Source organism: Tupaia chinensis, unplaced genomic scaffold (assembly GCF_000334495.1).
Source record: "Tupaia chinensis unplaced genomic scaffold, TupChi_1.0 Scaffold144262_1, whole genome shotgun sequence".
Classification (NCBI taxonomy): Eukaryota; Metazoa; Chordata; class Mammalia; order Scandentia; family Tupaiidae; genus Tupaia; species Tupaia belangeri.
This window is the reverse complement of record NW_006204120.1, coordinates 3,420,674-3,435,545: the sequence shown is the minus strand read 5'-3', so window position 1 is coordinate 3,435,545 and position 14,872 is coordinate 3,420,674. Positions and strand designations below refer to the sequence as shown.

Here is a 14,872-nt window from a genome sequence, read left to right as displayed (position 1 = left end):
GACTCCCACATGGCTGACTATGGTTTGAGTCCCAGACCTGGCAGCTTGCTCTTGCACTTTCCCTCTCTCGCTTGCTCTTTCTCTCTCTCTGTCTCTCTCTGGTAAACACATGTGCCCTATAGAAAAATTAATAATAATAATCAATTAAATTTTTAAAATTATTTTAAAATAAAAAGATTTTCATCAGCTGTAGATTTCTTTATGAGTTGGCTCCCAGATAACATTTCCCAGACAACCAGAACTCATTTCCTGAATGCCCAGAGCTTGTACATTTTAACAATATGTTTAAATTATTATTTTGGCTGTGTCAATTGTTCTGAGAAAGTTTCTTTTATACTGTTCAAGGGACTAGTAGAGTTACAACAAGCATGGCTAAATTCCATGTCCACATTCCTCTCATGGACTAGTCGGTCTGAAATTCCTTACAACATTATTTTCTTTCCCAGATCTTATTTCACTTTTAATCTCTTGATCATAACCCTGCTAGAAAGCAAGTACGGTTATTAGAGGTAAGCAAATCAAACACAGAAAGATGAAGTGAGTTGTCCAAGACTTTTGGGAGAAAGAAAAAACATCCCCTTTTTTTTCTTTTTTGGAGGGCGTTAATAAATTCTTTATAGAAGAAAAGTTGCCAGCACCTATCAAAACAGTCTAGAAAAATGAGTGAAAAGAGAGTTCTTGGACCCAATAATTCCCTCTCTGGAAATTTATCCTAAGGAAATTCTTACATATGCAAAAAAAAAAAAGACACATACAGCGTAAGTCATAATGGATAAAATTGGACACAACCTAAATATTTATCAGGAGAGGAATAATTTTGTTCCTGTTGCCCATTGCTGCAAATAAAAATTTGCTACCTAAAAGTCCTAAAACAACCACCATGCAATTATCTTTCATGATTTTATGGGTCAGAAATTTCAAAAAGGCACATGAGAAAAGACCTTTCTCTGATCACAGTGTCTGGAGTCGTAGCTGAAATGACTCAAGTGATCACAGGCTGGACAGCTGGGACTGACCGGACGTCTTCAGAGCCCCCCCACCTGTTCTGCCCACCTGTTCTCTCCAGCATGAAGATCGCAGGGCATTTGGATTATTTGGCTCAGGGCTCCGAGTGATTGTTTCCAGAGGATTCTTTTGACCTTCACAGAAGGCCACTCGTGCAGTCACTGTGAGCAGCCCAGAGTCAAGGGGGAGGGAAGCTGACTCCACCTCTCAGTGAGAGAAACAGTAAAGAACTGAGGCATTTTTAATCTCCCAGATCTGATATTTTGAAACCATGAAAAGAAATGTACTATTTTATGGATTCTGTACATAATCTGTGGATAATCCAGGGGCCACAGAAGTGATGAAAATACTGTCTTGATGTGACAAGGGTTTCACAAGTGTACACATATGCCCAAACTGATCAAACTGTACATTTTATTTTATTTTTCTTAGAGAGATTTTTGCTATAAGGCTATAGGGTGCATACATTTGCCAGAGACAGGGAGAGACAGAAAGATAGAAATTGAGAATCAACCACCAGGGAAGATGGCCACGCTGCAATGCCTTCTCCTCCATTCTCCTCTTGGAATTTTGGGCATACACACACACACACACACACACACACACACACATCTGGCGTAAATTTAAGCCACCAGGTCCAGGACTCGAACTGCGGTCAACTACGTGGGAGTCCAACAACATAACCATTATGCCATCTACTGGTCCTCAAACTATACATTTTAAATAGGCATAGTATACATATGCTCATACAATGTCTTTCAGTTATACTTCAATACAATTAAAAGGGAGAGCTAATTAAATTGATCTGTAAACACCAACATGGAAGGAAGTTTACCATATACTGTTGAATTAAGAAAGCAAATTGCAGTGCCCCCAACATGGCTTTATAGTCCAAGTCCTACCCAAATCAGGTGGAAGAAATGGTGGGTCTAGGTGGGGCTGCTGGCCATGCCTGCACATCCCACCTCCTCAGCCTTCCCCTGCTCTTCATTCCTAAGAGTTTTCAAGCAAATTTTTTACCTACAAGGGACTACGCATCTTTTACCAAAACTCCATGGGTGTGGTTGGAAGTCCAGAAACCAGTGTGCTTCTACCCGGCTACCCAACATTCAGCTATGACTGGTACAAGATTTGGGAAGATCTGACTCTGAGGGTTCATCAAGTAGTTACCCTTGATTTCTTAGGCTTTGACTTCTGTGACAAACTGAGACCCATCACTACACCATATTTGAGCAGGCCAGCATCGTGGAAGATTTTTGCAGCATCTGAGGCTCCAAAACTGCATAATCAACCTCCTGCCTTGTGACTATGGATATATCATTGCTCAGGAGCTGCTCTGTTGGTACAAGCAGAACTGTTCTACTTAGCTTACCATGAAGAGGCTTTGTGTGTCAAACACAGGTATCTCCCCTGAGATTCTCCATCCACTTCTTCTCAGAAAGTTACTCAAAGGTGGAAGTGTGCTGTCACACATCCTCACTTGCTTGATGATCTTGTGTGTATTCTCTCAAGGTCTTACCCAGTCTTTGGGACATACACGTGACCCTCTGAGAGTGAGCTGTTGGACATGTGGGCATGGATCCACAGCAATGACTGGAACTTGGTCATCCACAGTCTTTTTTTTCTTTTGTTAGAGGAAGATTTTTGCTATAGAGTGCATGTGCTAACTGGAAACACAGAGACAGAGATAGGAAAAAAATGAGAAATCACCCCTCAGGGGGGCTGGGGAGAATGGGGATTCTCTTCCATTCTCTTCTTGGAATTTTGGGCATACACACACATGTGCCTAGCATGAGTTTCAAGCCTCCGGGTCTGGGAGTTGAACTTCAGTCAACCATGTAGGAGTCCAGTGCCTTAACGATTATGCCACCTGCTGGTCCCCATCCACAGTCTCTTACAATACAAAAATTAGAGGAAGACATTCAGAAGATGCTGTCTGGGAGCTCTGATTTCTGTAAGTCTTTCCATTCATTTTCATCTATGGCCCGTTGGATCCTATAAATCCCTGTCCAGAATTCTTGAGGCTGTCCAGGAAAATGCTGCTGCCATCCACAGAGTGGGTTCTAGATGGCCACCTTAGCCACTGTCCACAGCTAGAGGATAGCATATATGGGCTTCATCATCTCCTTCTGAGCTGGGAAGAGTAGCTCCCCTGTATCACCTCCCCTACCCCCTTATCTATCGTGTGTTCCACTTAGGGAGAAGTGTCCAAAGAGGCCCTGGCCATCAAACATCATTCTTCACAAAAGCCCGCTTTCCTCACGTGGATACTAGTACAAAAGAAAAAGCCAGCCAGCGCTCCAGTTCTAAGGGTGGATAGAGTAATAGTAAAGACCAACTCTAACAGCAAATATCGTCTGACTCCTCATATGCAGGTGCATGCAATCATGTCCCTCCCGAGCTACAGAGCATGGGGGGCGGGAGGTTGTCGTGCAGTCCTCCTTACCAAGTGAATGTACATGGATTCCATCCACAGGGATTACTTAATTTCCCATTGGCTGTCTCTGAAAGGCTTTCTCATGTAGCTCAGCAGTTCCTGTACTTTACAGACAAAGTTTCAGAAACTCTAAGAACACATTCTGGGGCCACAGGTGGCATGGTGGTTAAGGCACTGGTTCCCCCATGGCTAACTGTGCAGTTCAAATTCTGGACCTGGCAGCTTGGAAATCATGTAAGGCACATGTGCGTGCGTGCCCAAATCCTGAGAGGAGCAAGGAGAAGGAATTGAGGCATGGCCGTACCCCTAGAGAGTGATTTCTCACTTTTTCTCTCTTTGTCTCTCTCTCTCCTGTGAGTGCGTGCACCCTATGGCAAAATTTTTTTTAATTTTATTTTTATTATTATTTAAATTCGCTATGGGGCACATGTGCCCACTAGAGAAAGAGAGGAAGGGAGAAAGCAAGCCACCAGGTCTGAGACTCGAACCGCAGTTGGTCACATGGGATTCCAGCACCTTAACCATCACACCACCTGCTGGCCCAAAAGGACACATTCTAAAGGAACTTATAAGCAAGTGGTGCTGCATACTTTTTTATAAGTCACAGTTTCATTGTTTTAGTCAAAGCAGGACAGTGATCCAAATCATTTTTTATCAGCAACTTCAACTTTTAAACTAGAATAAGTGTTTATTTTCTATTAATAAAGATAAATTGTGACAAAAATAAAGCAAGCACGTTGTTGATCAATATGAGTGTAATCCCGTATTTGGTACAAAAATTACAGAAAGTCTGAATAGATATATCCAAACTGGTTTTAGTTCTTATCCCTAAGTGTAGGATTGGCAGAGCAAGTAGAACAGGGTACAAGGTCTTCATTTTTTTTTCTAGGTTTTTGCCAAAGGGCATGTGCGCTCACTGGAGAGAGACAGAGACAGTGAGAGGAAAAGTAAGAAATCATCCCCTGGGGGGATGGTCATGCTGCAATCCCTTCTCCTCTGTTCTCCTCTTTTGGATTTTTGGCCAGCATGACTTTCGAGAGCCAGGTACAGGACTCAAACAATGATCAGCCACGTGGGAATCTGTCGCTTCTGGTGTGACCAAAATGTGGGACCCTCCGAAAGGCAAGCGAGATAAAACACACAATGATCTTCAATGAGGAGGCCCCGGGGGCTCACAGTCTCAGAGGAGTGCAGCCCAGACTGGCTGAGCCTCCATTCGTTTATTGAGGAAGAGGGCGCCAGAGAGGCAGAAAGCATTTCCTAAAGCTTCTGCCGCTGTTGAGATAGCAGTAGGGCTACAAAACCTCTTTACAAACAGGTGGAACTCTTGAGCCAGCTGCTGTGACACGTGTTCCTGTTTTCAGGGCAAAGCAAGCACAGTGTTCTTTGCGTTCTCATTCTGGTGTGAACGGTCTCAAGGTCTGACTGTTCTGCAACAGGAATCCAGTGTCTTTTTTTTTTTTTGAGAGGTTTTTGCTACCAGGCGTGTGTGCTCGCCAGACAGACAGGCAGAGACAGAGAGACAGAAAGCAAGAAATCCCCCCCGCCAGGGGGGATGGCCACGCCCCAATCCCTTCTCCTCCATTCGCCTCTCGAGATCTTGGGCACGCACGCACACACGCCCAGCCTGAGTTTAAGCCACCAGGTCTGGGATGCGAACCATGGTCAACTACATGGGAGTCCAGCGACATAGCCATTACGCTAACTGCTGGTCCCAGGAATCCAGTGTCTTAACCACCATGCCACCTGCTGGCCCCAGGTCTTCATTGTTTTAAGATTGTTTATTGAAAATAAAATTTTTGTTTAAATTCGTTCCAACTCTAACTAGTTATGAGTCTATAAATTAATTTCCTAAAACAAATTATACATATTTATAGCAATTATCACCTATCTGTACTCCTCATGCCTTGAGTCACCTGCTAGGTGACATCTAGGGCAGCAGGTCAGTCCACTCTCGGTCAGGGACGCAAGTCAGATACAGCAAGAGACCCTTGCTCCATTCTGAATCAAACATGGGAGGCAGTGTATGTATTCCACTCTACTGGGGCCTCTCTTTATGTCACGTAATTTGTGTTCTGGAGGATTATATATACCCACAGTATTTACAGAATGTGTGCATTTAATATTGCCAGGCACAGCATGAAGAGATAAACAACGAAAAAGGGCCGGCTCAATGGCGCAGTGATAATGCTTTGTTCAAACCATGCTGGATCCACATATGGAGGATTGGAGTTCAGGTCTCTGGTGGACCTGTACACCACGGCCTGCTTGCCCATGATCCTGGCTGGCTGGGTAGGCTAGTTGAGGAGGGAATGGTGGCATGAAACCTTGTTGAAGGTGTTTTTTTCTGTCCTTCACTGTCTCTTACTCTCATGAAAAATAATTTTTTTTTAATTTACTTGCTATTAACAAATGTAAGGTTTATAATGGTTAGAGAGGACATTCAGGTAAGGGTGGAAGATGCCTCCTAAAGGTTATGAATTTGCAAATGTCTTCTACATTAAGAATGCTAACATCGGGGCCAGCAGGTGGCGTGGTGGCTAAGGAGCTGGACTCCCACATGGTCAACCACGGTTTGAGACCCAAACCTGGTGGCTAGTGTTCCTGCTTTCTCTCTCTCTCTCTTTTTCTCTCTAGTGACTGCATATACCCTATGGCTAAATAAATAAATAAATACATTTAATTAAATAAATAATTCTTAAAAAAAAGAATATTATTAACATCAAGGTACAGAAGCCTGGAAACCAAGCAACAGCTGTTTGACTCATAAAGAAAGAAAGACTGGAGGCCCATTAGGACTTCCAGGGTTGACCATGTGCTGATGGGACCATATCCCATCCTAGCGGGACCCTGCTGGTATTAATTCCACATACACACACAGTCAGCTTGCCTTCCAGTTGCCAGGAACCCAAAGAGTATGTGTGAAAACCATGTCAAAGTTGTTCATGTGTGCTAATACTCATTAGTGGTAAATCTAAGACAAGTTTTGACCCAAGGGCTGAAACAGAAGCCCCTCAAACCAACACACCAAAAGCAGGCCACTTCCTTGCTCCTACCACTGGTGATGGGGGCGCAGGGAGGTGATGATAATCTTTGAAGGACGGGGTTTTGAGTTCTCTATTTTAAAATGAACAGCCTGGTATCTGAAAATTGTTGTGAATAAAAATAAAACAAGAGGAGCTAGCTGGTGGCATAGTGGTTGGGGGTAGCTGGATCCACATGGTTGGCTGCTTGGTCAAGCTCCAGACCCAGAGGCTTGAAAAGCATGACAGTTTGCATGCGCGTGTGTGGCCAAAATCCCAAGAAAAGAATAGAGAAGAGACTGTAGCAGGACTATCCCTCCAGGAGGTGTGTTCTCATTTTCCCTCGCTCTCTTGTCTCTCTCTGACATATACAGATACCCTATAATAAAACTAAAAAAAAAAAAAAAAAAAAAAGGCAAGCCAGCTAGAGGCATAGTAGTTAAGGCGTCTGGATTCCACACGGCCAACTGGCATGGTTTATATCCCAAACCAACAGCTTGAAAAATCACACTGGCCACCTGTGCATGTGTGCCCAAAATCCTGAAAGGAGAAAAAAGTGGAGAAGGGATTGCAGCATAACCATGCCCAATGAGGAGTGCTTTCCCTATTTCTTCTCCACCTGCCCATTGCAAGTGCAAGTGCCCTCTGGCAAATTTTAAAAAAAGAATTTTTTTTTTTTTGGTTAAGATGGTAAATTTTATGTGAATGGTTATGTGTACTTAAATTTCATCTTAGCCTGAACTGAACACTAGCTGACAGAAGTTATGATTTCTTTGATGGAAAGAAATCTCAGCAGACCGAGATGAACTCATTCTTATGAACCCTGTAGTAAGCCATTGTAGAGATGGACCACAGTTGAGTTAAGCAGGGGTAGTTTCTGTTAGGCCAGACTTATGATCCGCGGCAGAGTCAGAGGCGGCAAAGAGGGAAGAACCAGAGTCAGGCTTGGGATTTAGCAAAGCCAGCAAAAATTATTCTGTGAAAAAGCTCTCGGGTGAGGTCACGCGGCCTGAACAGTAGGCGGGGGTAGTCACACCCAAAGGATTGCTGCTCATTCTCTTTTAGGTGGCGGCTGCAAAGGTGGAAGAGTCCGATGGTTGCCCCGCGCCAGATGTGGAAGGTGGGAAGGTTCCAGCTGGTGGGAAAGTTTTTGACATGTTTCTTTTCCCTTCCCCCAGAACCTACAGTTTCCAGGGGTTTGCTCTTGGTAGTCTTGGTTCCACTCTTTGAATCAAGCTTTTGAGAAAGATTTATATACCACCCTTGTTTTGTATCCCCCGCTTTGCTACAGAATGGACCTACTTATAATTTACTGTCACTGCTGCAGGTTTTCTTTATTGAAAAATTCCTTTAAATTACAACAATTTACAAAGTCATAATTTAAGAGCACTTTTAGTCAACTACCTTCACTTTTACACATAAAAAAATATTAGATACCCAATAATTTTCCACAAATACTTATAGAGGGCTTCATATTTGTCAAGCACTATTATGTCCCAGAATTAAGTGACAACGACCATGTAGTTCCCTTTCTCCAAAATGTCCAGTGATAACCCAATATCTAAACATGTATATATAAACATCCCATCTGCTTATTCAAGGTTCTCAAATCTGGCCCCAAGGTTCTTTCCAGATTTATATCCTAAATGACTTATTAATTTTTTATTGTTATGACTTATACACTCAATCGCTGTACATCATTTAGATTGTAAAGAGGTTTAACCCAGCATGATACACATCTCAGTCCAGTTGAGAATACTAAGCGCATCCTCATCAAAAGATAACAAACCATATCTGTGTCCCTCGAATATCTTATCTCGCCATATTTTCCCCCTAGTTTCCTTTCCTGCACTCTTCCCCTCCCACACTCTCCTTCCACTTTGTCTCTACTGTCCACAATTTTTAATGCTTTTATGTCCTCTAATCTTTCAGTCTCTACCATAGAGTGTGGACAGTCTATATATGTTAAGTGGAGACATACAGTGTCTCTCTTCATAGCCTGACTTGCTTCACTCAGCAACAAATCTTCCAAATTCGTCCACTTTCTGTCAAATTCCAGGGCCTTGTTTTTTTAATGGCTAAATAATACTGTCACATTTTCTCCGCTGCTGGCTTAAAAATAAATATCTTGGATTTAAAGTCAAATGTTTTTGACAGCTGCCATCATCCGAGGGAGGGTTGTACTATTCACAGGCAATTGAGACAACCCAGCAGCCACCTCTTTCAACCTTCACACGAAATCACTGTGTAAGGGTGTGTCATTCAGTCTTTTAGGTAGAACTGAATCAGTCTCCCCTTGGGCCTGCCTGTGGATTGGTAAAGTGAGTCAAATGCCACAAGGCTGACTACATCGTTCAAATCTTGGCCCTAGAGGCTTAAAAGACACTCTAGGCATGTATGCATGTGTGCTCAAAATCCAACAGAGAAATGGAGAAGGGATTGCAGAATGACCACACCCCTTTGGAGGGTGTTTTCTCACTCTCCCTTTCTCTCTGGCAAGTACACACACCCTATGGAAAAAAAAATCCCTCCTTTCAGGCAGTGAAGCTGCTCTGTACGATACTGCAATTGTGGACATGTGTCATTATACATACATTCAAACCCACAGAATGTACAACACCAAGAGTGCACGTAAAGTAAACTTGGACCTTGAAAGATAATGATGTGTCAATGTGGGTTCATCAGTTGTAAGAAATGTACAACTCTGGTGTGGGATGTTGATAATGGGAGAAGTAGGGGGTATAAGAGAATTTTAGCACCTTCCACTCAATTTTGCTGAGAACTTGAAAATGCTCTAAAAAAAAAAAAAGTCTAGTAACAACAGCAACAAAAGTCTCTTTATCCCAATTCTAGTTTTTAAATAAATTATTATGTTTAATTAGAATGTTAAGACAGTTTATTGTAAGTAAAAAAAAAAAAAAAAGACAAACCAAGTACACGTTTAGTTCTCTGGTTGTTTTCTGCCAACCAGGTGTCCCTGCCAGGTCCACAGCTGGCTAAGGGATCAGAGCCCCCACCTCTAGGAACACCCAGCGTTTGAAGAAGGCCTGAGAGAACCTGAAGAAGGCCTGAGAGAACAACACAGGCATCATCACATTGTTGTTTGTGAGGGCCCAAGCTACCTTGCCAAGCCAGTCCACAAATCAAGTTCACAAGCTTCAACTGAGCTGCAGAAGTATTTCACAGAAAGGGTGGTTGGGGGGTGAGGATGGTCATGTAGGTACCAGGCTATGAGTATGATGATCCCAACAACTTCTCCATGAAGAGAGGAATGTTGCAGCCACTTTTATAAACCCTGTTTTTAGGGATCAGCAGATGGCGTAATGGTTACATTGCTGGACTCCCACGTAGTGGACCATGGTTTGTGTCCTGGACCCAGCAGGTTAAAACTCATGCTGGATGTGTTTGTGCGCATGCCCAAAATCCCAAGAGGAGAATGGAGAAGGAATTACAGAGTGACCATCCCTTCAGGGGTGATTTCTTGCTTTCTGTCTCTGTTTCTTTGTCTCTCAGGTGAGTGCCCACACCCTATAGCAAAAACCACTCTATAAATAAACAAACTAACAAACACTGTTTCTACCCCAGCTTTCTGGACTTTTCTACAGTTTGCCTTTATTTAAAAGTTCCTATTCACCTGAAATGATGACAAATCATTGTTATTACATGTTACTCCAGTTTATTAAATAAATGAAACATGGTTTATGCCACATATTCCAAAAATGTTTAAATAAACAGCTTGAAATACAAAGGCTTATGAAAAATGTATACTCTTTATGTAATGCATACTATTTCTAGCACATGAATAAATATAGAGAACAGCAGCCATTTTTCACATCACAGAAGAGCAACATTTAGCATCAATTACACAAATCCATAAACAAACAAGAAAATATTTTCATCGATTTGGTTATCAAAAACTAGAAATCCTTCTGCCATGTTTAAGCAATCTCCAAGGGAAAGAAGGACTTACAGTTGCACACCTGAAAACAAGGGACCAAGTCACCCAATTCCTTAAGCCGTTTCTTGGTTGGAAGCTTCAACATGTGTATTAACTCTCTCAGAAAACAGGAAAACAAGGGGAAGAAACAAAGCGGGTTCAGATTCTGTCCTATGAGGCACTTCATCTACAGTGAAGCAATACTGTATCTTTATCTTAAAACCTGCTTAGTTTTGGAGTGAAGGTTGAATTTTTTTTCATCCTGGTCTGATCATGCACAGGTTTGAACAAATTGATAATAGTGAACACTGCCTGACATTCGCTCTTTACAGTCTTCAAAATAAACCTGCTTGTACTGTTTCAGAAATTGTATATACATGTTATAAAACTTAACATTTTTTGTATTAAAAAAATGTTTGAAAAAGCAATCCTTTCAACTCACAGATGAAAACCACTCTAGAAATGGTTTTGATCACATCAATGGAATGTTTTGGTAAGAAGGCAAAGCTCTCTTAAGGTGGTTCAGTACAAGAAGCAAGCCTGAACAGGTGGAGGAGTCTCTACTGCCAGTCGGAGAGGCCAGGGCGGTGTGGACTTCCACCTTGCTCTACGCCCTTAACACCAACCCAGCAGCCCACTACCTTTCTTTTTTCCTCTTTTTAATGACTTTGTCTTCTTCTTACTTCTGGAAATAAAAGTCTGCTTCACAAAACCATTTTCAAAGAAAGCATTAATAAAGAAGGCAGGGATGGGGTCAGACAATGACGTTCTCTGAGGCAACTTCCCAGGGGGAGGGGTTCAAGTCTGAGACTTCCCTGAGTACACTGGGCAGGCCGTTGCCCAGGATCTGGGGCTGGGTGAGACTGAAGGTAAATTGCAGCACTGAGCTGCCACTGGGGATACTGTCTCTCTCTCTCTCTTTCTCTCGAAACAAAGAAAGAAACTACCTATAAACAAAATAAAGAGTGCAAAGTGAAAATGTCTGGGAGAAAATTGCCTGATCCCGAATAAAACCTGCTTCCTTCTATTCTGACTCAATGAAGGATGAAGCCCCAGAGGCTAGCCAAGCTAGGAATGTGCCCAGCACACAGTGCTGTGTAAGGGGTCTGCCCAGAGCTCCAGGCAGTATGTATTTAATGTTGCCCAAAGGGTAGAACTGAAAAGAACCCAAGTTACACTCCTTGTCTTAGGGCTGCCACCTCAAAGCGTAAAGTTCTGGGGACTCTGAGTCTCTTTTTGCTTAAAAAGAAGAGGAAGAATGATTTATCATGTCTTTAGAACCAAAAAGGAAAATATTATGGATCTTTAATCAGAAACTAGAATGCACTAAAGAAATCACTACTAAAATTTCAAGCAAGTGGGGCCGACAGGTGGCGTGGTGGTTAAAGGCACTGGATTCCCACGCGGCTGACCGTGGTTTGAGTCTCAGATCTGGCAGCTTATTTTCTCGCTTTCCCTTTCTCTCTGTCTCTCTCTCTCTGGTCAAATTTTAAAAATAACAACAAATGGAATTAGAAAAAAAAAATTTTTTTAAATTTCAAGCAAGTTTTTTCCATCCAAACTAAGAAGTCCAAGACAGGAAATATTTTTACAAACATGACATAAAATAAAGTTAAAAATTAGAAATCTGAAGTCATTAACTCAATTGATCAACAATATTCTGCTAAGGACAACATATAAAAACTTTAACTTATATAGTTGCTTTTTCCTTAACATGGTCTTCAACAAAAGGTAATGCTTATGTTGAGAAGCCCATGGTAAGATGGCTGTCTTCAACACACACAGACTTGTTTTGTTTGTTTGTCTGTTCGTTTGGTATAGGGTGGATGCACTTGCCGGAGAGAGACAGATAAATGGATAGAGAGAGAGAAAATGAGAAAGCACCTCCCTCAGGGGAGATGCCCATGCTGCAATCCCTTCTCCTCCATTGCCCTCTCAGGATTTTGGGCCTGCATGCACACACGCCTGGTGTATTTTTCAAGCCACCGGGTCTGGGACTTGAACCATTTAGCCAGCCATGTGAGATCTAGCCATTTTAACCATCAGGCTACCAGGGGCCCTATCTACATGAATAGATTTTATTATCCCCATTTTAAAGATTAAGAAATTAAAAATTTTGCTAAAACCATAAAGCAAATCGCTAACACCACCTAGAGCAAAACGTAAGCTGCTTGAAAACACCTCCCACCAACACAGACAGACCTTTCAACTTCCACACCATCTGGAAATTAGATACAATACATTGTAACAATGCCTCACAAAGGTCAAGTCTTCAAAAGGTCAAAATCACTTATTATAAGTGAAAGATCCTGCCAAAATAGGAAATTACAAAGCAGTGCAATATTCCAAGGCTCTATTTCCTATATGTTTATAGCAGGGGTTGAAAAGTCCAGGTCTCCACACATGAAATTTCTTCAACTTACAAAAAGTAAAAAACCCCAGAAGGTTGGGAACACCACCACCCTTTTGGAGCTCCATTCCAGGGTTACAATGAGCTTCCTTAGAGCAGTGTGACCTTCTCAGTTTCAAACTCGGATGCTTTAGGAGCTACATCCCCCTGAAGAAAACTACAGTTTCTGACTTTCTCGCAAGTTTTGTATAGCAGGACACACGCACTTCATAGATTACCTTTGATACCGAAGGGCACTTCAGTGGTGAGGACTAATGTTTGGATGTCATAGTTTATGCCATTAAACGTTTGATGACGGGCATCTGATGCCAATGCACAGTCATCAGAATTACCCCGGTCTTCATCTGTTGCTCACATATCCCAGAATCTTCAAAGAGCCAAGCAGTGAGAAGCAGAGTGAAACGCAGGAGCTATACGGTTTTGGAAGATAGCCTTTTCAAAGAGCTGTCTCATGCAGCCTTGTCACAAATCCAATTTCTTCAACTGCTCATATGTCACAAAGAACTGCAGTTACGGGTTAAGGCTGACAAAGAAGATGCCATCTTAATGATAAAATCAGACTTATAAATAGCACACCTACTAAGAAATGCATGAGCAGACTGGGGCCGTGGGCATGATGAAATATGTAGGGCTCCATCCTTAACCACACCAAAATATCTCCCTAAAAACCTCTCCAAGGTCAGCTGGGAATAGAAGGATCACAGCTGAGGGGCCGGCAGGTGGCATGGTACTTATGGATGCCGGACTGCCACATGACCAACTACAGTTCAAATCCCGGACCTGGTGGCTTGCTTTCTCACTTTCCCTTCTTCTTTCTCTCTGTCTCGCTCTTGCTCTAGCTTTGTCCCTCTCTGATCAAATTAAAAATAAATAAATGTTAAAATAAAATAATTCCTTTTCTTAAAAATAAAAATGGATCACAGCTGAGATATACAAATGCTCTCGTAGCAGCCTCTTCTGAGATGATGTGCACACTGATTAGTTTTTTTGTTTGTTTTGTTTTTGTTTGTTTGTTTAGTTGGTTTTTTTCTTGGAGAGGTTTTTGCTATAGGGTGCGTACGCTTGCCAGAAAGAGAGACAGAGAGACAGAAAGTGAGAAATCACCCCTCAGAGGGGATGGCCACGCTGCAATCCCTTCTCCTCCATTCTCCTCTCGGGATTTTGGGCATGCACGCACACGTGCCCAGTGTGAGTTTAAGTCACTGGGTCCAGGACTCGAACTGCATTTGACTACATGGGAATTCAGTGACACAGACATTACGATAACTGCTGGTCCGGCACACTGATTCGTTTTTGTGTTTTCACTGTGGAGGGAAGACTTTCTGGACCGGTAAACTTCTGTAAGTGTCAGAGAGATAGTTAGCAAGCCCTGGGGTTTCCAATAGGCAGCCGTCAGAGGGAGGAACAGATTGAGAAAGAAGAGGATGGTGAACCAACATTCCTACTTCCAAATTATGCCCTCTTTTTTTTTTTTTTTTGAGAGGTTTTTGCTATAGGGCGTGTGCACTCACCAGACAGACAGAGAGAGACATAGAGACAGAAAGCGAGAAATCACCCCCCAGGGGGGATGGTCACACCGCAATCCCTTCTCCTCTGTTCTCCTCTTTGGATCTTGGGCATGCACGCACACGCGCCTGGTGTGAGTTTTAAGCCACCGGGTCCAGGACACGAACCGCGATCGACTACGTGGGAGTCCAGCGACATAGCCATTACGCTAACTGCTGGTCCCAACCAAATTATGCCCTTTCATGTCTAATGAACTGCTGCTCCTTTCCTGTCTCCTACTTTGGCAAGCAGAAATAGTGCTGATGAGCCAAACAATTCCGGAGTTGATTCCTGCTTATCCTCAGGCACTCTCTAGGACACTACTGCCAAACCACATCCTTTTCAAAGGTGGCTAGAGCTATAAAATCAACCCCATCCCTCTCTGAAATCATAAATACTCTTGGCTTCTAGAACAGTCTGATTAGAAGTTTTTATTGATATCATTACCTTTTTTTTTTTTTTTTTTTGCTTTAGGGCACATGCGCTCGCCAGGAAGACAGAGCGGGGCAGAGAGA

At 42.6% G+C, this 14,872-nt stretch overlaps 1 protein-coding gene and 2 pseudogenes across 2 annotated transcripts in view; 2 read left to right on the top strand and 1 right to left on the bottom strand.

The window, feature by feature from the left end:
* LOC102477437 (mesoderm-specific transcript homolog protein pseudogene) overlaps window positions 1-1,115 on the top strand; it is a 3,172-nt pseudogene extending 2,057 nt beyond the window's left edge.
* A 709-nt stretch (window positions 1,116-1,824) lies between these two features.
* Window positions 1,825-3,152, top strand: LOC102477023 (mesoderm-specific transcript homolog protein-like; annotated as a pseudogene).
* Window positions 3,153-13,190: 10,038 nt separating this feature from the next.
* The window catches only part of SLC25A30 (solute carrier family 25 member 30), a 25,204-nt gene continuing 23,522 nt past the window's right edge, over window positions 13,191-14,872 (bottom strand). For both annotated transcript variants that reach the window (XM_006166523.3, XM_006166524.3), the window contains one exon: window positions 13,191-13,316. In XM_006166523.3, the coding sequence (XP_006166585.1) occupies window positions 13,275-13,316 (42 nt within the window). In that variant the 3' untranslated portion in view covers window positions 13,191-13,274. The remainder of the gene's footprint in view (window positions 13,317-14,872) is intronic.